The 23016-nt window shown below is 35.0% G+C and overlaps 1 protein-coding gene and 1 long non-coding RNA gene across 2 annotated transcripts; one reads left to right on the top strand and one right to left on the bottom strand.

The window, feature by feature from the left end:
- The first annotated feature begins 1979 nt into the window (after nt 1–1979).
- Nucleotides 1980–4384, top strand: LOC127874323 (uncharacterized). The gene is made up of 3 exons (XR_008046816.1): nt 1980–2066; nt 2875–3021; nt 3557–4384. It is a non-coding gene; the product is annotated as an uncharacterized LOC127874323 (long non-coding RNA).
- Nucleotides 4385–5547: 1163 nt separating this feature from the next.
- LOC127874322 (uncharacterized) lies at nt 5548–7409 on the bottom strand. The gene is made up of 3 exons (XM_052418570.1): nt 7157–7409; nt 6656–6793; nt 5548–6102 (listed from the first exon to the last, which is right to left on the bottom strand). The coding sequence occupies exons 1-3, from the start codon at nt 7342–7344 to the stop codon at nt 5928–5930; spliced, it is 501 nt and encodes a 166-aa protein (XP_052274530.1). The 5' UTR covers nt 7345–7409; the 3' UTR covers nt 5548–5927.
- Between the last annotated feature and the right edge of the window lie 15607 nt (nt 7410–23016).

Here is a 23016-nt window from a genome sequence, read left to right as displayed (position 1 = left end):
TACTAATAATTATGTTCAATAAATACGCTCAATATCTATTAGTTAGCGGTCGATAGTCGGATAATTTGGTATAAATAATAATAACAATAGTAATGTGCAATGTCAAATATCTCTAAAAGCAATAGATGTAAGGCGTCTTCTGATTGGCTAACACTCAAGGGTCAGTAAAGACTGAACGTCGAATTACAATTTTGTACATCGAAGTACAAAAAATGTACTTCGACGTACATATTGTACGTCTCTTTTCACCTACTAGGTCTTGTTGACTTTCGACCCAAATGGTACGTCATAAATGTGTATTCATACTATTGCCTTCGAGGTACTTATCCGATGTTTGAAGGAAAGGGCCAAGAATGTGCGATTGTGGGTCAAGCTCCCCAGGGGTACTAAGTCCCCGTACCCCCATTTTTTTTTCCGTACCAAATATTTTTCATACCCAATTTTTTTCCGTACCCATTTTTTTTTGTTCCAAAATTTTTTTCGTACCCAAATTTTGTTCGTTCCCAAATTTTTTTCGTACCCAACTTTTTATCGTACTTTATTTTTTTTTCGTAACCAAATTTTTTTTTTGGCATAATTTTTTCGTTCCCAAAACGTGTGTACCACATTTTTTTTCGTAACCACATACACAATTGTGATGATGTAGATCAACTAAATCGATGCTTTTATATATCCATCCTCTTCAAAAGCATCGTCAAACCGATACTGTCCGTACTTTGATATTGCTAGGGACGTGTTTTTTTTTAACAAGCAGAATAATGCTCATACTCAGAAAATATTAACGTAACGATTCGTTTTGTGACAATCAGCAGTCGAAATTGGAATACAAATAAGCTTTTGTAACGCTTGCCATCGATCATTTAGTACAAACATTTATCACCACGAAAGGGTTTAAACTACCGTATGCGATCACAAATCCACCCCAGGAAACCCGATACCTTGCGGGTCGTGTAACACCATAGGGGACAGTGCTGTGCATTTTGGCATGAACTTACATAGGGTAAGTAAATTGGAAAAAATAAATTTTTCAAAGTCCAATTTGAAACAACTGTGTATTAACATTGATAACAAAGGTATTGGCCTACATGTAGAAAAAATCCTGACAAATTTTCTTAAAAAATGAGCGCAATGTGGCTCCCTGAAGTAGAAGATCGGGCAAAACGGGCCATGTTCGGGCATTTAGGGGAGAAACAACTGCTTTAATTTGCAAGCCACTACAATTATTAAAGGATTTATACAAACTTTCACATGTCTGCCATAACCTCTCAGCAGGGTTTCTCCAGAAAACTATTTATTGTGGAGAAATTTGCGTTTTAAATGACCATGTTGGGAAAACATTGATACCATCTGGGGAGGACCAGGAAACCATATGTGGGCAGTGAATTTATAATTCTTTTTCAGCCATTATGTTGCTATTTCTTTGCTTTGTAAGTGTATGTGGGCACATATGCATTCAATTGTAATTTTAATGCCTTATATATTATCAATAGTGCCTTTTCAACATTCTCGAGTTTTATTTCTTTTTACCATCACTATTTTGGAAAATATAAGGAAAGACTTGACTGCTTTGTCGCATACATTAATTGGTTAGGTACGTAAAATGATGTCTTAATAAGTGTATATGGGGTTTGTTTGTATAATATTTATGTGGCGTGTTCTGAGACTTTTGGTGCTAATTCGGCAAGTGTCATAATGAGAAAAACTCATTTGAAATGAAGTCGCTAAACGTGCGATTAATTTTTGTTTAGATTGCCTTAAGATTTCTGTGATTTTACTGTTTAGCGAATTTAATTAACATAAAAATCGGCACTGACTGGCCTTGGAAAGAATTGTCTATCAAACAAATAGTTGATTTAGACCTTTTAATTTCAATGAGCTGACTTGTTACTCCCCTTTTAACGAATTTGGCCATTGCTAATTTATAGCCGCAAACAAGACTTCAACACATGACGTTGATACCGATTTTATACATTTAACCACACAACACCGGGGATGAACAACTTTTGTCACGTGACCGCAAAAGTCAACGCCGGTTGCAGAAACAGATTGTAATCTTGTACATTAAGGTAAGTTTTGTTGTTTTTTCATATAATCAAAATTTCAGTTTTTAACAAGTGATAGCCTATGACACAGTATACTAAATAAACTTTTATTTGAAATGATTCCATTGCCTTTACTGTTTCCACTTTCCGAGAACACTTCGACACAAAATTCTGAAATGCATTGCAAACGCTGTTTGTTTATGTGGTGTTGATGATTTTCTTTCAACAATATTGGTTTAACGACTGAATTAGTATGATTTTACACTTCATTTTAATATATTTAATAAGATTCATGACAAAAATAGCGGTGCAAATTGAAAAATATCTTATTTTTTTGTTTTGTTTTGTTTTGCAAACGCAGGTTGGTATTTCTTGAGCAATAGGAAATGGCAAACGCAGGTTGCGAGAATATTCAAAGGATAATGAAACGCACACTGTACACATTTTTGAAAGTCTTCTAAAATATGATATGGTTACAAATACGAAAATATTAACTATTCAACACAATATATGACTACGGAACTTCAATTGAGGACATTTAAACAGAGCGGAAATATGCTTATCAACACATTAAGTACTGTTACAAGTATATTGAACCACAACGTGCGTTGCCTCCTTTAAGCGGACCTCGAATGACGCTAAACGCGCCAAAACTCACGAAAATCCCGTGCATTAGTAAACACGCATGTTTATTGAACTGTGACGAAAAGAATAGCAGATAGTGTGTCACATCCAATCACTTGCGTTTCATATCTCTTTTGGTGTAGTCTTTAAAACTTTATAAAAACATTTTAGAAATATATTTTAACAAAAAGTAATTCTTTCATTACAGAAACATGACGCTCGTGTGTGAAATCTGTGGAAAGACATTTAAATCGAAGTGGGGGTTAAAGCTTCATGATAAGCGCCACAGAGGGACTGGACGATTCGCCTGTTGTGGAAAAACATTTTACACAAAACAGGCGTTCAACAGACACAGGTTTGTATTTTGTTTGTTTTTAGTACAATGCTAGGTTCTGTCGGTTTAAAAATCAAGATACAATTCAACATAGGTCATTGCATTCTGAGCGAAAGTATGTTTTTATAACCTAGTTGCAAAGCACTATTTAAAATGTTTTGAATGGTGTTTTCGAAAAAAGCCGGCTTTAAAACACTTAACACATTATTACTAGTGTGGTGCATATTGGTGTGCTCATTATAGTATTTAGTTTTTAACGACCATAATTGTCCAGATAAATTTCAATGCAAATTGTCACTGAACAATTGGAATTTACACCGTATAAATCCAGAATGTACGCGTTCCGATACTTCACGTATGTAATTGGACCCTTAAACATATTATTTAATGCGTATTTTGGATTTTGAAATGCGTAAATACGCGTTAACGCGCCTTATCTGGAGCGCTTCTGACGACCATCATTTTGTTAAGTTCCACATTGTTATGGATAATATTCTGTGTGTATTTTTCTGTATTGAATAATAATTCAACAGTTCCATTTGTTTTTGTTATATAGATGCAGCATTCATGGTGTTGAAAAGCCGTTCCCCTGTGAACAATGCGGCAAAAAGTTTTCAACCAAAGATGACCTGAATCGTCACGTCCGGAGGGAGGTTGCTGCAAAGCAATTTACCTGCTCAATTTGCAATGCAACGCTCCGGGAGAAAATTGACCTTCAGGCCCACCTTGCCACCCACAATGGAGAGAAAAACTTTGCTTGTGATATGTGTGAAAAGAGGTACAGGCACCGCAGTAGTCTATCAAAGCACAGATCTGCAAAGCACCGGGCCTAGTCATCTGTTGCATGACGATGATAAGACCAAGAATTATTTTTAATTCTTACCAATGTGCCGTGGTTATTTTCTTAATTATTGAAAATACAGACTGTCATACAATAATATATAGTATTACGCGTGTTTTTGCGTCTTAAACATTGTGTTTCATATCGTTTATCTTGTGTTGTTTTGTTTGATATTCCTGTTTTTAATAAGATTATTGTTGTAATATTTATCATTCTAATTTAAAATGATTATGATAATGGTTGATCTCATACAAATTATTGTGTTCATTATTGCTCATCTGTGATTACTGTTGATCTCAGCCCATGAATTGTGATTTATATTGATTATCTGTGATTATTGTTGATCTTATCAAAATAATTGTAATTTATGTTGATTATCTGTGAATTTTTTATCTTAACCTATTAATAGTGATTTATATTATCTGTGATTATTGTTGATCTTATCAAAATCATTGTGATTTATGTTGATTATCTGTGATTATTGTTGATCTCAACCGATTAATTGTGATTTATATAACCAGTGATTATTGTTGATCTTTTCAAAATCATTGTAATTAATGTTGATTATCTGTGATTATTGTTGATCTTTTCAAAATCATTGTAATCTATGTTGATTATCTGTGATTATTGTTGATCTTTTCAAAATCATTGTAATCTATGTTGATTATCTGTGATTATTGTTGATCTTTTCAAAATCATTGTAATTAATGTTGATTATCTGTGATTATTGTTGATCTTTTCAAAATGATTGTAATTTATGTTGATTATCTGTGATTATTGTTGATCTCACCATATCCGCTGGAATATACATTTGAGCCGCGCTCTGTGAAAAGGGGGTTTAATGCATGTGCGTAAAGTGCAGTCCACATAGGCTAATCAGGGACGGCACTTTCCGCTTTTATGATATGTTTTGTTAAAAGAAAGTCTCTTCTGAGCAAAAATCGAGTTTATCGGAAAGGTTTGTCCCTAATTAGCCTGTACGGAATGCACAGGCTAATATGTGACGACACCTTACGCACATGCATTAAACCCCCTTTTCACAGAGCGAGACTCATTTGTAATCTGCGATTTTTGTTTATCTATTTCGAATCAATATGATTAAAATATATTTTTGGTGAGTTAGCTTTTTGTCTCATTGGAATCATTGTGCGAATTGTCAACAATTACATGTAAATCTGTAATTCCTTCTCAAGTTGCACATAGGCCAGTTTAATGTTTTGCGTATAAGCTATTATTGCGATACGGAATATTCTTTGCAGCAATAAAACAATTAATCTGCATATGTTTGGTTCGTTTTGTTGTTAAAGACACTGATCTTGTTTGCGTTCAACCGCTGGGTTTTTCAATGTTTTTCACAGTATAGTTAGACTTATCTCGGTGAAGTGTACTTTGTCATGGATGTAGTATGCCTTCAGCTTTATTTTAAGTATTATCTCCAACAATCATATTGTAAGATTGTCAGGATTCTCACGTTACACATAAAGACATTATATTGTATGACCAATATGAAGACACTAGTGATTTGCAAGGCGCCCATGTAAAGGTCAATAGTTATTATTATATTTAAAGTTTCGGATCAAAAGATAATGGTATACACCTAAAATGAAAACTATGTCTTGCAGAATAAGAGGAATCGATTGTTTTATTTGCTTCATGATACCTCTCTCCTTATAGGTCCACATTATTTATCATTATGCAACTAAAAGAAAGATACCTTTTTTTTAATTAACAAGATACAAGATACATGGCATTTTTTAGAAACTGTAATTTTAAAACTTGAAACAAATAACAGCAAACAAAATAAAGTTAGATCCAATATGTCTGTTGTTGTTTCAAATCCCCCAAAAAGGTTGAATATACCGGTAGGCCTCGTTAAATGAAGCATCCCACAGCGTCAATATAGGCAGCATATTATACGGCCCCAATATTGGTAGCTCCTCAATGCATAAACATAGAAAGAGCAACACAAAATCAAATTCAGTAGCATTACACGGAATCAATATAGGTAACGTTGGTTAACGAATATCAAAAATGACAGCTGTCTTTTAAAGAACTACAAACTGTCGTATGATATTATGATTTCCTTTTACGGGTCAATGTCAATTCCCATTTTTGATGTTAGAAGCATTTTGCTGTCATTTCGTCTTGCCCTCTCCCATCGGACACCCAACGTTCCCTTCTGGAGAGCGTTTCTGCTTGTTGACACGGTGTCAAATTTTCGTTTAGGTTCCTTCCGTTTTGGAATGTCAAATTCGTGGTCCCTGAAACATGATATTTGTTATCGAAAACTATTTATTTTACAACATTTACCATCTTATTTACTGAGAGCGAGTTTTTCAGCTTGACATCATCCGAAGCAAAGACAATAAAATGTAATCACATTTTATGTCGAATCATGAATTATTAACAGTACTGAGTATCATTTTCAGGCAATTATGACCCCTGTACTCGTCGACGGTTCGAACCCGTGTCCTAGACTCTTAGTGAATACATGAAATTGATCTTCTTCAACTTGGCAATTAACCTTTTTGACGACAGATGCAAATTAATCCTGTTGAATATTACGTATTGATAAGTTTATATAACGAATTTCACATTTTAGGAAACATCTGCATTAGACACATATAATCCTCTTCATTACAATGCATTTTCTGAGCACGTGCCTCAGTGTACAAAGCATACCTTTAAAATAAAATAAATGTTGACTGTCTCCTGGCAATTAAATAATGATTCATTTTAAAAAGATTTTTGTTGTAGACATCTCTAAACCTAAAACATTTTTAAATAATTTTAAATCACAGGATCTTGGCTTACTTTAATCTTATTTTTCGAATGATGTCATTCTGCTGTTGCGTATTGCATCCGTCACTGTTGGTCGGCTGTGCAGTGCTGCTCTCAGTTGATCCAGTCAAGCCATACACATGGGAGCGACTAGTACGGTAAAAAAACTTCCTGAAATCATAAAATTTGATTTAGATTATTTTCTGAAAGCCAATGTGAACACAATCGGTTTGAATTATATCATACCTATATATTTTGGTATGCAATGTAAACGATATTCTTCAAATACCTGATTATTGATTGTAACAATTACCTACTTATTTGGTAAATTATTATATAGAATGGTGGTACGGTAGTCGAGTGGTAACACAATGGTCTACGAATTCAGTGGTCTGGTCCCGGTTCGATCCCTGGCCGGGGCAATCGAAATTTCAAAAATGGCAATAGTATTTCCAACCCAACTAGAGATGTACTGGTAAGAAACCACATACACATACTTATCTAGTCATTAAATGTTTTTAAATATAAACTTACCTGTCTGGGTCTTGACGCATATGCAGCTGCTCTGTTGCTGTTCCAATGAAACGTCCAAACTCGGCAGCAGAAACAGTGCCGCATCCGGTCTTGTCATGGAGAACAAGTTCAGAGAAAAATGTTTCTCCAATTAGACTACTAAACGCTCTAACGTTGTAACAGCCTCCATGGCAAAGTTCGTACAGCATGGTTTTGGCATCGATATGTGACAGTAGTGCCTCCCAGAGCTGTATTGGCCATCCTGCAACGTTCATTGTTGGTGGTGGAAATTTGAAGAACTCAACATGAGACAAGAGACGTTTTCGAAGACTCTCTCTCATTCTGAACCTTTCAAGCGCCGGGATTCCCGAACAGTCCTCTGCCTCCCACCACATTCGAATGTCTCTGCATAAATCTGCTGATTCGATCTCCCCCATTTGACGCATTTCTGATTCAACTTTGTCTGAGAAGTGGGTTGCAGCCATCGCAGATGACATAGGATCTGTAATGTCATCCACCATGATTGGAGTCAGCAATGTTTTCCCCGTTCTTGCAACTCTTTTCCAAGCACTATTGCTTAACCCATCAAGACCACCTTTACAACATTTCCTTCTTGTTCGTGTAAGCAAATGTGTGGCATCGATACACTTCACTTCCAGCTGATTTCTGGCTGTACTGAACTCTGGGTGGTAGAACCATTCTCTAGAAATGCCAGTCTCATTAATACTAATTTTGTCCAAAACTGGAGCTTCAGATTTCCACTTGATATACTGATCGTTCCAAATGATCTCTGCGTAAGCACAGTTTAATGCTTGCTTTGAAACTTTAGTTGTTAGTACTTTGACTGCTAAATCACGCAATGATTTGGTGTGATACTGTTTTTTCGAAGACCTTTTCGAAGATCCTTTTTCCGTTTCAGGCTTTGATAGTCCAAGCATTCCTGAAAGTTCTTCTAATTTGCGAGTTTTAGTTGCCGTTTCGTTCAGTGTCAAGTTTCGCGTCTTTCTAAAGTACCTTACAAGAACTTTAAGCTCTACATCTCGCATGCATTTAAGTTTCATTGACATAGACATACTTTCTTTAATGTGATCTTCTTCTTTGTCATCCCATTGACCTTTGTTGTTGCTTGCTTTGTCTGACTTTAATAAAGCAAGTAAGCAACGTGCATCTTTGTCGGTGACACTATATGGAGTTGTCAACATTTCATTCTCTACTACGTCTTCTTCCGTTGAGTTTGTTTGTATGTCCGAGTTATCTCTAACATCAATACATGCATTTGAATCTTCTCGAATTTCGTGTGTCCCTCCTATTGTATTTTCTTTTGTTGAAGGTTTGTTTCTTTCAAGTTTTATTTTTGGCACATCCGTTATGTAATTGCTCACAATTATTCGTTTGAACTTGTCATTTTGTGCGACAAACCAAGTTGGACAGGTATTGATTTCTCGAAACTTAGTGATTATTGTCTGTTTTCGCATTTGCTCAACTTCTCGCCATACATCTTTCTGGAGTTGAAGTATTGTCAGAGGCTTATTGTCGATTGTTCTAGTAACAATATTGTGCCACTGGCCATCAAAGGATTGACATGGAATGTGTATACCAGCTGCATGACACTTCATATGTACTCCCTCTGATATTTGTCTCATTGTCTGTGTGTCGAGACTGTAACCCTTTGTTAACCACGCAACTGGAACATTATACCTTGTGTTTTTATCCCAACTTCTATTTAGGTCAGAACAAATAAACACAATCGATTCTGATGCCTTTTCTCTTTTAAGTTCATATCTTCTGGCGTGAAAGTCTTGTACTGATTCTAAAAGGCAAGTCATATCATATACAGTTCTTTCTTGGTCAGAGCATGTTTTAGGGTTTCCAACAACTGCAGATGGAAAGAGTCCAATCAATGGTATTGTCTTGCAACATGTATGCATTTCTTCTTTGAGAAGTTTTATTTGATCCGGCAACCTAGTTGGCATCTCTATCTTGGAACCACCAAATAATGAATTTGCGAGCTGCATCGCCTTAGCAAACAAAGATTTATTCCTGTCAACGATAAAGACAGAGGTAAATGTGTCGGTCCAGGACAAGTATATAAGTTTTCCGACATCAAGTGCCTCAATTTCAGATAAACATTGCAGCAGGTATCTTTCTGGGAACTCATAATGTACGTCACGTATTGGGCATTTTATTTCGACTGCATATTCTGAACTTTTCATCGATACGTCTCGTCGCAGACTTCCGTCTGGTGAAACAACTAAAAATGGGTTTAGACATTCGTCATGCACCACGACACAGCCTTCTTCACAGTAAACTAAATCAGGCAAAACGACAGGCAAAATCTTGCCAACAAGTGTTGCTACGGCATTGATTTCATTATCTTGACCATGCTTCATTGCATTAGCTATGTATTCAGATGGTGTTTTGCTGGGGACGCCACAGAACTGACCTTCAAAATAGTCTTTCTGATTTTTCAGACCATCAAACCCAAGCCCTTTGTACAGTGTGCTGCCGGTAATCTTGGCTGATGCACGCAATTCAAACCACCTTTCAGTTCTCTGCTTGATTAATCTTGTACTGTAGTTTTCGTCCACATTTTGAAGTTCATCAATAGCATAAAATGCACTGTTGTTTTCTAAGCTAACGTTCCTATCATCCACAAACAATTTTCCATTGAGTGAAGCCACACACACGCATATTTCTCGAATAACTTTCTCAGATTTCCCAACAAACGTGTCAATGTCATAGATGTATGCAATAATGGCACTTATCGCATAACCAAACTTCCCATTTCTCCAGTTAGTTTCATCACTTCGTTCCATCAACTTATCTTTGGCATACTCTTTTTTCCTTTTTATTTGCTCCATCTCATGTTTTCCTGTTGACACAGTTTTAAGCATATTCAAGAGAAAATGCTTGAGTTGTGCTTTCAGCTCATCTGGCAACCTTTTTAAAGGAACTTTCTTGTCAAATTGACTCCGGATTTGTGAGGATAATACACTTAAGTCTTCAGTAGTCTGCTGCAAAATTGATCTTTTTTCCATTAGTGTTGGTCCGTTTTCAAATCCAATTAGATCAACGTCGCCAAATTGTTGTGTTAAACCTTGTTTGAGTTTTTTGCCATCGAATGTAAGACAAAATGACATGTGACCTGCATTCTGTTCGAGCAATGAAATTACATCATCGTAAATCCCAGGGTCACGTTGGCTGTCACACTTAAAACGATCAAAAGAACGAAGCACTTTGATATCTGGAACAGCAAAGTTTATCTTTGAAGTTTTTGGACTATATTTACTTTTCTCAGAAATACCCAGCGAATATTCAGACTGGTTTTTGAATCCAGCCATAAAATTTACAAATCGACAACCAAACAAACGCCACCCTATTTTCCAAAACAGTTTTGTGTCCTCACTGTATCGCATATGTGTTGTATTTGATGTATCAAACCATCGCACTACATCGGACCACAACAGTAAAGCAATATTATCAAGTGGAAATAAATCCATCACAATCAGTTTGAAGAAAGTTAACAGTGTTAAATGAAGTTTTGAATGTAATGATAACTTTTCAACAACAACGTCCACCATTTCCTTTAATTCTTTTGCGATGTTATTTGCTATATTAGGGTTGGTAAGTATATTTGATGCATAATCATTTTCCGTTTGTGTGCAATTTTCAACGGTAACATTCTGTGTTTGTGTTGCACTGCACTTATTGTTGTTCTCCTCTTTGTCAAAAATATCATTCATTGGATTTGGCGCGTTGTCACTTTGAATTTGAGAGTTCATATCAATAACCCAGTTAGTATCGCGATTATCATTGTCTTTAAATAGTTCTCGGTGCGATTTTCGTTTTGCTTTATACAAAGGAGATCGAAAGGGTTGCTGAATTGGAGACTTCATTGGTGTTAATTTTCGTTTCATTGCTGTTCGAAAAGGCGAGGTTGTTGGCGGTAGGAATTCAGAAGTGTGATGCAATCCAGTCCTTCGTTTGGTCCGCCCGAGGTGAGACTTTTTTCGTGTCATTCTGAAAAGGAAAATGATATCATAGGAATAAGTACAACATTCAAAATTGAAACAAAATGGTATTCAATATTCAATCAACCGGCGTATACCACTATCTTTTACGGAATCCGGATAGTGCCATCTATAATCTCGCCCTTCTTTCATCAAGGGGGACACACGAAGCGATACACGATATTTTGCGCGACAGTCGCGGCGACGCACGATATTTTGCGCGATACACGGAGCGACGAGCGAGAATGTACCAGGAAATATCGCCCTTGTGTAGGTAGCCCAAAAGGCGATATATCGTGTTAAATATATCGTGCGTCGCCGCGACTGTCGCGCAAAATATCGTGCGTCGCCGCGACTGTCTCGCAAAATATCGTGTATCGCTTCGTGTGTCGTGTCTCGCGTTCAAAGGACCACGCACGAAACACGAAGCGACGCACGATATTTTGCGCGACAGTCGCGGCGACACGCGATATTTGTACTGTTCAAGTTTCGCTATAATCATATCGCCTGTCGACTGTCGCGTTTTCAAAAAATCAGGGGAGACAAAAAGGGGCTATTTTTACTGCATTCATAATCCGAATGTCAATTTCAAATGCTTCGATTGGTTTTATTGCTCGTTTGTGTTTTCTAATTGCATAACAGTGCTTTCGAAACATTGATTTGGCGTGTTATTATTCTGATTTTATTTTTGGTTTTACAAATGGGCAACATTATTTGTGTTTTCAATTTATTCATTAAGAGAAATAAGATAACATTGGTTGTTATATTTATCCTCATCTGATGATGCGGATGGAATTAAATTATGTTCATATATTGTAATAAGTAGGTATGTCTCTTTTTATCATGGTTAGGTTAAAACAAACAAGCAAGTAAGTTTATCTGGACGAAGCGGGTACAGATTTTTTATTCGAATGAGTGGTGTTGCTCTCAGTAATTTTAATCAGGCTGACAATATATGAATGTGCTAATTAATATTAAGAATGGGTTTTAATATTCTCAAACTTTTTAGACTCGGAAAATTGGGCGTCGCTCTGCGAAAAATGGGTTTAATGCATGTGTGTAAAGTGTTGTCTCAGATTAGCCTGTGTAGTCCGCACAGGCTTATCAGGGACGACTCGTGCCGCTTGTATGATTCTTTTCGTTTCAGAAGTCTCTTCTTAGAAGAACGCCCAGTTTAGACGGAAAGTGGCGTACCTGATTAGCCTGTGCGGACTGCAAATGCTAATATGGGACAACACTTAACGCACATGCTTTCAACCCCCTTTTCACAGAGCGAGGCTCAGTTCAATTTTGCTATTATATTAAATTTATACTGGTACGTTGCTAACGGAGACGCCGTGCTACAACCTGTAACTCGAGCCCATTGTCGTAAAGTGTCTCAACATTCAGGTGTTCAATACGTTTTCCCAAACACCGTATATTTTGTTTTTATTAACTTTCAACATTTTAGTAAAATGCTCGTGTGCCGAAAATATAGTATTATGAATTGCGGAACAGTAGCAACACTGTAGAGATGATTCTCACAGTTCTTCTATAAATTGTTCCCTCAATCTTCACAGCTGAGCAAAACATATGCATACAATTGTGTTCATTCAAATTGCATTCTTTAACTAACAAATCTTAATATTAAGATAATATTTAATATTAAATATATTTGGACAACTAACAAAACAGCATGAGAAAAATAACATTCCGACAAATTATTTTTCAATTCTTTTGAGATCTTCATTTTACAATACTCCGCTCCGAATCGCGATTTATTTTATGATGATAATGGCGATGAAGATGGAGATGATGATGATGAAGATGTTGATGATGATTTGATTTGAACAGTACATATCGAGTATCGCTTCGTGTGTCGTGTGTCGCGGTCTGAAATTAGACCGCGTTACACGAAATTCGGATAATATGGGCGATATTTGAATAATAAAATATCGCGCGTCGCCGCGACTGTCGCGCAAAATATCGTGTATCGCTTCGTGTGTCGTGTGTCGCCCTTGATGAAAGAAGGGCAAGAATATAGATGTCACTATCCGGATTCCGTAATCTTAACCAACCTGCGTTTGCCATAATCCAGCTTCAGCAAACTGCGTTTGCTCAACCAACCCGCGTTTGTAAATTTTTGAAATAGCAAGAACTGCCCAAATTAAATATAACAACAACAACTTATATCGCAAATACAATAAATCATCAAAAATTAAGCATCGTGTGCTCTCATTTTTCTAGAAATATGATTTATTCGTGAATGGAAAGTAAAAAAATATAAAATCAAACTGCGTTTGCATCGAAAATCTAAAGTTTGTGTCGAAGTGTTCTTAAAAACTGCAAAGCTTCGAAACAAGTGCAATGCGTCTTAATATGCGAAAAGGTATGAAGCATGTCATAAGCTTTGTATTGTCCAGAAATTTTAACATATTCTCTATAAAAAGATGAAAATTACCTGACGGAGCGGGATTCCTGATGTAATTCAACAACCTGCGTTGACTTTTGTGGTCACGTGACAAAAGTTGTTCATCCCCGGTGACAAAGTACAGTTGATTAAAAGAAAAACACTTACCTTGTTCACAGACAAGTTTAATCATTGTTATGAATTCTTGAAGGATATTTGCTGGAAAACTTTACAGATAAGTTATTAAATGATTAAACTTTTAGTCATTTGTTAAAACATAATGTTTTTGTTATTTAAGTGTTTCAATTTTAACGTAATTCCCTATGTGTTCGATAACTGGTTCGTCCACCACATTGTCAATAATAACCGCAAGGGGAGTTAGACAGGATAGATAGATAGATAGATAGATAGATAGATAGATAGATAGATAGATAGATAGATAGATAGATAGATAGATAGATAGATAGATAGATAGATAGATAGATAGATAGATAGATAGATAGATAGATAGATAGATTAGATAGATAGATAGATAGATAGATAGATAGATAGATAGATAGATAGTAGATAGATAGATAGATAGATAGATAGATAGATAGATAGATAGATTAGACAGGCAGGCAGGCAGGCAGGCAGGCAGACAGACAGACAGGCAGGCAGGCAGGCAGGCAGGCAGGCAGGCAGACAGACAGACAGACAGACAGATACATAGATAGATAGATATCTGACCTTCTTGAAAAGAAGTTTGATTAGTTATTAATACCACACCACCAGAAAACACTAAGCATGTTTGCTAAATGCATGTGATATATTAAGAGGATGAAATGGAAAACTGTGCAAAAGCAACTATTCCTGTCTATCCCTCTTGCAGATGCAATAATGCAAGTTGCCAACCAAAATGGGACTAATAAAAGCTCATATTACAGCTAGTTGCTGTAACAAATTTACAATCACAAGCAGTCTTTGATTTTGTGCAATGGCAATGATAGATTCTAGAGTAACAATAGCTCTCATGTTGATATAATATGTTTGAATGTTGAAGACATTTTACCTATACTCACTTTATTACAGTATGCATTTTTAATAATTTATATTCCATTCAACAATAACGGCTTAAAATAACTGCATCGATTTATTAATTTTAAAATGGTTACCATGGTAACCACAAAGTTTTAATCATGTAACTAACTCTGTAATATTTATGATTCCTGAATGTTTTGTTTTTTGATAAGTTTTATGATATGAAATTGTAAAATTAAATTATATATATAAAGCTTATAAGGTTGCATCAACATATGAAGTTTGAATGTTGTATGTTCATTTGTTCAAAATTTATTTCATGAAAATAAATCGGGCGGACAAACAGACAAAAAATCGGAACGGACGTAACAAACTGGGACAGGGACGGTCGGGACAAACTGATTCCTATATAGCCCTCAAACAGACTCTGTGGCGGTATAATAATGTGTGTGTGGGGGGTGGGGGGGGGACACTAGCATTGTGATAAAATGTAATTTAAGCACAAACTGGCAAACGAGTTAGTTATTAAGATAAAACTATCAGCTTTACATATCTAAAGGGACATTGAATAACAACATTATATATAAGACAAAGGATTCAAGTCTCTGAAATGATGTTGGATGAAAGCCAAATAATATCATTGAATGTATTAATAAGCATTAAAGGTAAATTTGTATGCATATGTGCCCACATACACTTACTATATGCCTCTACAAAGCAAAGAAATTGCATTAAAATGGCTGAAAATTAGGTTTTTTGTCACGAAAAAGAATTAAAAAGTCACTGCCCACATAAGGTTTCCTGGTCTTCCCCAAATGGTATCAATGTTTTCCCAACATGGTCATTAAAACACAAATTTCTCCACAATAAATAGTTTTCTGGAGAAACCCTGCTGAGAGGTTATGGCAGACATGTGAAAGTTTGTATAAATCCTTTAATTATTGCAGTGGCTTGCAAATTAAAGTAGTTGTTTCTCCCCTAAATGCCTGAACATGGCCCGTTTTGCCCGATCTTCTACTTCAGGGAAAATTTGTCAGGATTTTGTCTACATGTAGTCCAATACCTTTGTTATCAACGTTAATACACAGTTGTTTCAAATTGGACTTTGAAAAATTATTTTTTCCAATTTACTTACCCTATGTAAGTTCATGCCAAAATGCACAGCACTGTCCCCTATGGTATTACACGACCCGCAAGGTATCGGGTTTTCTGGGGTGAAATCTGCAAATTGTAGTGGTAGAACGGAAGCCTATCCATTAAATTTTACTTGCATCAAGTGTTCCAATACCGACTTTCGAAATTTTTATAATAACAAGATTTTAATGACGTTTTTTTCCGATTCGCATACGTTTATTAACAGACCTGACTGGAGGAGTATATCTGTATCATCGTCCCTTATTTCTCCCCAACAGCCAAACCGGTCAAAGGATTGATGATGATGATGATGATGGTAGTGTTGTTGTTGTTGTTGTTGTTGTTGATGATGATGATGATGATGATGATTATGATGATGATGATTATGATGATGATGATGCTGATTGATGATGATGATGATGATGATGATTAAATCCCCAGTGCTTTTGCTTTGACCGTTCCAAGGCGATTACGCTAGTTTTGTTCTTGTTTAAATTGTTTGGTTATTTGTTCTTGGTTATAAATAATGGACGCTTTTTATAATACGGGATTGTTCTTCAGGCGGTGCAGTCGAAATTAAACTTTATGTATATTGGACAATTTTTGAGTGCACGGCGAACGGTAATTTGCAGAAAAGGTTCAAAACATTATATTCCCGCAAATAAACACAAATAATTGATTTAAAAGTGAACTTTCAGTTTCACGAGCGAGCCAAAAACTTTATTTTAAAATGCTGTCCTTTACTAACACCATTTCAAAATCAAAAGTCACATTATAAATAAACAATAAAACAAATTACAAAAACAAACCATTTTCAAGTTCGGCCCAATCACTTGATTGAAACGGCCCAACCAAAAGAACGGTTGTTAAACAGTTTAATGGACCTCCAAACATTACCCAAGATTGCATACATACGTAACCACCGACTAAAAACTGTCAAATCTAGACGTATATTGGGCTTTAACACGCTTCAATGTACCCTAGACATTGTTCTGGACCCATACGTATCGCCCAATTTAAGTGATTAACAATTAACATTACAGCATAGCAGATCAAATAAAATAACGATAATAGAGAATATTATTCAATTCAACAACCATTTCACATAATATAAATTGTTGCATTCACATCAGAGCAACATGTTTATATATTTTAGGAATGAAATGAAACTAAAACAAGTGTATCTTTGTCTTCATTTGATTAAAACTTTTGAGGAAATAGCATCATAAGTTTTAAGTTATGTATGCAGATGATCGCAAACCGATTCCAGAAAGATGCCGTACACTTCAGTTGTACAATGTCACAGTACATGTGTTTGATTTTTAAGCTCAGCTAATGATAAATAAAACATTAACTCAATTGTTTATAATTGTTTATTATTCAACATAATTAGAAGCTTTATCGGACGAAATGAAACTTAATGAACATAAAAATGTTGATGTTTTGCAAATTACCAATTTGCAACCTACCACGTTGAGTATAGCAGTTTTCTCGTGTTTGTATCGTATGGAGCTTACAGGTTTAGTAGCTGTACCATTCATACAAAGTTCAAAGAGAAGGAGGGCTTGACATGTTGAAAGAGACGGTCACTAAACACGCGAAATCTTATTTCTAAAATGATGATTGTGACACATTAAGCCTTGGCACACTAATGACATATATAAATCCATTATATAGAGAACAATAATAGCGGAAGGATAGCGATCGAACATTAAAGTAAACACTGTTTTAAGTACATAACCGTGTAATCACTTTAGTCAGGTCGGTGATAAATGTTGTATTTAACCTCCGGGTATCATACAAAAATGAATGGCCGTTGTAATGACGGGCGTATTGTGTTACAACAGGGTACATGCCATACTTGACAATAGAGCATCCAGTTAACATACGCTTACCGTACGTTCAATAAAGTGTATGTTCACAGCGATGAGATTTAACACACAATGCATAGTTTAGTTGTAGGAAATTGTTGACGGATTTTGTTTTATTTGTGAAAATGTATTTAAATGAATCGAATATCTGAACTTTAATTATTGGTATTTTTATAGTTACAATAACAAGGTAAACGATGATAAATATTTTAAACATGTTTCTGCCATGGGGCTTCAGCCGGGAAAAAACGACCTCATTTAACGTTTGTGGTATATTTATCTGGCTCCTGATTATTTTTAAATGTTGGGTTTTTTATCCATGTTATTTAAGCTATCAAATGCTGATGCGTAAACATCTCTTGATATCAATGACGATTATATAGAGAATTTTTAACGCATCAAACTCTTAACGGCTTTTCTAACGAAACACTTTTCAAACTTTAATATACACGTTATAAGTAAAGATTTTTATTTTACGTTGGGCATTAAATCATTTGACAACATTTTGAACAAGCTCACTATAAAGTCACCCGTGAAGATCAGAAGCTTTAGCACGTGGGGTATGTATTCTACACATTTTAAAAGGCGCGGTTGCGTTCCTTATATTATGTTTTAGGTTATTTTTTATGTTTTCCTGGTGTGAGAACCCACCTTAAATGGAATAGAATGAAATATATTTTGAATTATATTGCGTTTCACCATTTGAACATGCAAAAAGATTAAACCATACCTAATAAACCTGATAAAGTGTCCGATCGTCAAGGATGAAATTTTTCATCGTGAGCTTGAACAGAATGTAGTCATATTATCAAATGTAAAATTTGAATGTAGGTTATAAAACATAATTGAAGTATCACGAGGTGCAAGAAAAGCTTTAACTTGCAACAGCTTAAAGTGCAACAAGTACATTATTTTCGGAAACGGAATTGATGCTGATGCATTTATTTTTATGCATGTGTGTGTTTAGCAAATCGGATATCACGTTTTCGGATGCAAGATATATTTTCACCGACAGCTGCGAAAAGTAACTGTCGATGAGACCACAAGGGCGAAGCATCATTACCGAAAAGTTATCAATCTTCAGTATTAACAAATTATATCTACCCCCCAATTCTTATCAAACCATCATTGAAACATAAAGCGTTTCTGTCAAAACGTGTCAAATAACATATCAATCTGAGAGATATGGAAATAAAATTATCCAGCATCGATATAAGAAATATGAGAACCGGTAATACTAGCATGCGCAAATTATCAGTTGGATTATCGAAAATTAGTCTGCTATAGTGATTAATGGGCGCTGTTTTTACTGGAAATGAGATTTGTTTGTGTATAATTGAGTTTAATATTTACTCGGATTTCCGCATTTAACAGCAAATTTTGATTCGCGATAAAAGCCTAAACTGCCCACCTAAAATGCAACGTGACAAAATCGTGCTTGTCGGTCTTAAAACTGATAAAAGATCAACAACTCACGCTGGTAATAAAACATCTGAAACAGGAAAATGCATATAAATGCACTACATCTGTAAAGGCTTTTAATGCCTGTTGAGTTAGGATACATAAACTAGCTCATGCTGTCAGGTTTTTTTCCCATTTTAATCAATGAACCTTATTTTTTGTTGTTCAGGATTCTTGTGGATTGTCGTCTAATAGCGACTTTTATTTCAGCTTTCACACTGATTCGAAAGTCAGATGACTGATTATTTAATAACGTGTACACATATCGAAATAGCGTTGATTTGTTTTGTAATACATGTAATTTATAATGATACGTAGAAAATGGTCTACCAACTAAAATACGGTGCGTATCATATTTTTGTTACTCGTTAAAAGTCTACCGTTTGATGATATCTTGTGATTTTAAACAAAAATAGATCTTAAATATTGAGTACAATTTATGTTTTATCGTTTGCAAAAATCTACTGAAGTAGGTTACAAAACGGGTTTTATTATCAAGCATTCAATAATCGTTTACATTAATGGCATAATAAAATACAATTTATGATGATATGATACCATTTTGATCATATTGCTCATAAAGCAGCAGTTTATAGCTACGTTAATTGAAGTACAAGTTGAGCATACCATATGTATGATAGTATATATACCATTTCCCACTCGCAGTAGAGAATTCCGGAATGTGTTTCATAGCATTAGTGTTTCAATAAAATGATTATAACTTGTTATCCTAAATATCTGTAGTCGAAAATGTGCACATGTCTGTCAATTGTTACAAAAAAAGCAATTAACGCGGGGGAGTTGACGCGATGTTTATGGGTTTATTGCTTGCCATATACTTGTGAGTATTTATTGTATAATGGTATTCACGTAGAGCCTATATGTCATGGTTTCACAATCGCGTATGCTTATGTATCGTGTTTTATAGTTCATTCTAATATAACATACGATAAGTTTTGTTTTGCAAACAAAATGATTATCTTTTATAATCTCCCCGGCAGTTGCAGAAAAATATTCGAATCCCAAGGTCAAATCATTAAAAAAAATTAGCGTTGCATACCTGGTGTTTATTAATTTGTTAATATTTGTTCCTTACCTTAATCTTTACCTCGATTAACTTAACGACATTCCTCAATACCATTTTATTGGACGATAGCTGACAAATTAAAATCAAAAGAAAACTCCGACGTTAACTATTATGAAAGTCAAGACGTATCTACTATTTGATATTGAATTACACAATTGCTTTTACAATTTTCGAGAAAACATTAGCAAATACACGTGATATTTATTGCTGAAAATAAATGAAATGATTTGGATTAAAGTTGTTTAATAAATGTGTTTTGTTTGCCTGATCCCCATGCGTTACGAACTGTTGGTGGTACAGCATGTAATCGACTGTGTAAGGGTACAGTAATTTGAAATTACTTTGTGTTAAAGAAAATTATTGAAAACCACAAAAACTTTATATTTAACGACTGCCTCTTACAATTCAGACATAACGAAGAACGGTGTGGGCTTCTCCCCATCGCAATACCCTACTTTTTAGTCCGAGACCGACCATTCAGTCCAAACACAGATCATCTAGTCCAAACACGACCATTCAATCCACAAACGGACCATTCATTCCAAATACGTTAAACTGACAGTCGCATATTGCTTAGACATGAATGTACTGATAAGACATCTTAGACATCGCCTATTGCAAGCCTGTGAATACAACCAACAAAGTGAGTTTTTCCATGACTATTTTTGCACCTGAGAAAATGCAACTCGTTAATTTAGTTGCGTTCCATCGGGCATTGGACACATTTTTCTATTCAAAATCTAAATAACACAGGCAGGAAAATCTGGATGGAAATTGATGTTTATTGTTTGGTAGATGATATGGCCATTATCGGTAAATCGCCTGGGGAAGTACAGAAAAACTTGGATATTTTATCAAATTACTGTAAATGCTGGGGATTAAAGGTTAACACTAATAAAACTAAAATTATGGTGTTTCGCAAGCGGGGTAATTTATTACCATCTGAAACATGGACGTTTGAAGGTCAGAAAATAGAAGTAGTAAATGATTTTAATTATTTGGGAACTGTTTTTAATTATACTGGAATTTTTCAGCTAAACCAAGAACATTTATGTGGAAAAGCACTTAAAGCTTTGAATATATTATTTAACAAATGTAAAGAATTTGACTTAAAACCTAAAACACAATGTCAGCTATTTGATGCCTTTGTTGGATCCATACTGAATTACGCATGTGAGATATGGGGTAAAACAAAGACAATTGAATTGGAAAGGGTACACTTAAAGTTCTGCAAACGAGTTTTAAATGTTAAGCAAAATGTATGTAATGCTGTAGTGTACGGCGAATTAGGAAGATACCCACTATTTATTCATACATATGTTAGGATGGTTAAGTACTGGTTTAAACTTATTGAAACCGATAACATAATTTTAAAATCAATTTATAGCCAAGCTCTAAATGATTGCCGAAATGGTCGTTCTAATTGGGTATCTAATATAAAATAATTGTTAGACATCTACGGTTTGTCATATGTGTTTAATAATCCAAGCTCTGTTGATGTTAAAATATTTATACCACATTTTAAAAATGTTGTTATTGATACCTATAAACAAGAGTGGTTTAGCTCTGTTGAAAATAGCTCTGTCTTAGATATGTACCGAGTATTTAAGCCTAAGTTTGTTTACGAAAATTATTTAGATTTACTACCTAAAGCACTAAGACACTACGTCACAAAGCTTCGAACTTCGAGACTGCCACTTAGAATTCAAACTGGAAGATATGCTGGTCAAAATATACCTCGAAACGAACGTTATTGCCTTAGTTGTAACGAATTAGATGTCGAAGATGAGTTTCATTTTGTTTGTAAATGCCCTTTGTACATTGATATTAGAAGAAATTACCTTAAGAAATGTTACTATGTTAGGCCTTCTGTTTATAAATTCCACCAATTGTTGAATACAACGAATAAATTTGAACTAATTAAATTAGCAAAATTTGTGAAAGATGCTATGATTTTAAGAAATAATATTTCTAATGTTGTTACCTAACTTCAACAGTTATCCCTCAAATTTAAAAGAATATTTTACCTTGAATTTTCGTAACCGTATACGATGCTGCTTATGTTTATATTTTTACTATGTTTATTTCTGTGACATATTTGATTGTGAAATTTATAGTGTTTAGACGATGTACACTGTGCAAGTCTGAATAAATATGTCTTGTCTTGTCTTGTCTTGGTATTAACGCCATATCGATGAAACTTACATTATCACTTTAAAACAATCGCGACAACTTAAAACATTACCAGTCTGATCGCTTCCATACTTCAAAATGATTAAATAATGTGATTGCATACGCATATGATTAATCACATTGGATGTATTGTATCATTTACAAGTGTCTTACATAAAGGATTAAATTACTATCGTACTTTTGTATAAAGAATTGCACATTAGTAAAAACCAGATTAAAGAGAACGGTTTAATGTTCGTCATACATGTAGCGCATTCATTGAAAGACATTCCAGTTAACTGCTTTACAGGGTGCAGGATCACGATACCTTTTGGGGCTCGCAAATAAACTTTAATTAATGTGAAACATCGGTAAGTGGTTCTTTATTTCAAATGATTTTTTAAAAACAATTTCTCTTAATAAGTTAAACTAGTGCATAAAGGAAAGTTGTCGATGCGTATGGCATGTGAAATACATCAGGATTCAATGTACACAGCAATTATGAACACGGTTATGCAGCACGCAACGTGAGATTTTGGCACCGATGTCAGACGTATTCAAGGATTTATTCCCTCATCTTAACTGCAAACTGCAAGCAAAACTGTCTTGTATGCACTAAAGATTTTTGCAAATGTATATCAATAACTTCAAATATTTGCAAAAATACAGTTCTTCATATATGCCCCATTATGAAATGCACATAATCCATGAAAAAATGGTCCACGCGATCTTGATGA

This window comes from Dreissena polymorpha, chromosome 3, assembly GCF_020536995.1.
Source record: "Dreissena polymorpha isolate Duluth1 chromosome 3, UMN_Dpol_1.0, whole genome shotgun sequence".
Lineage (NCBI taxonomy): Eukaryota > Metazoa > Mollusca > Bivalvia > Myida > Dreissenidae > Dreissena > Dreissena polymorpha.
This window is presented reverse-complemented; position numbering and strand designations above follow the sequence as displayed.

What these genes read in the sequence shown, in the direction of transcription:
- LOC127874322 (XM_052418570.1), bottom strand. Translation starts at nt 7,344, where the DNA reads ATGCTGTACGAACTTTGCCATGGAGGCTGTTACAACGTTAGAGCGTTT. An exon ending in ATGCGTCAAGACCCAGACAG is followed by an intron (nt 6,794 to 7,156) that starts GTAAGTTTATAT and finishes TTATGATTTCAG; the next exon opens with GAAGTTTTTTTACCGTACTA. An exon ending in ATTCGAAAAATAAGATTAAA is followed by an intron (nt 6,103 to 6,655) that starts GTAAGCCAAGAT and finishes ATCATGTTTCAG; the next exon opens with GGACCACGAATTTGACATTC.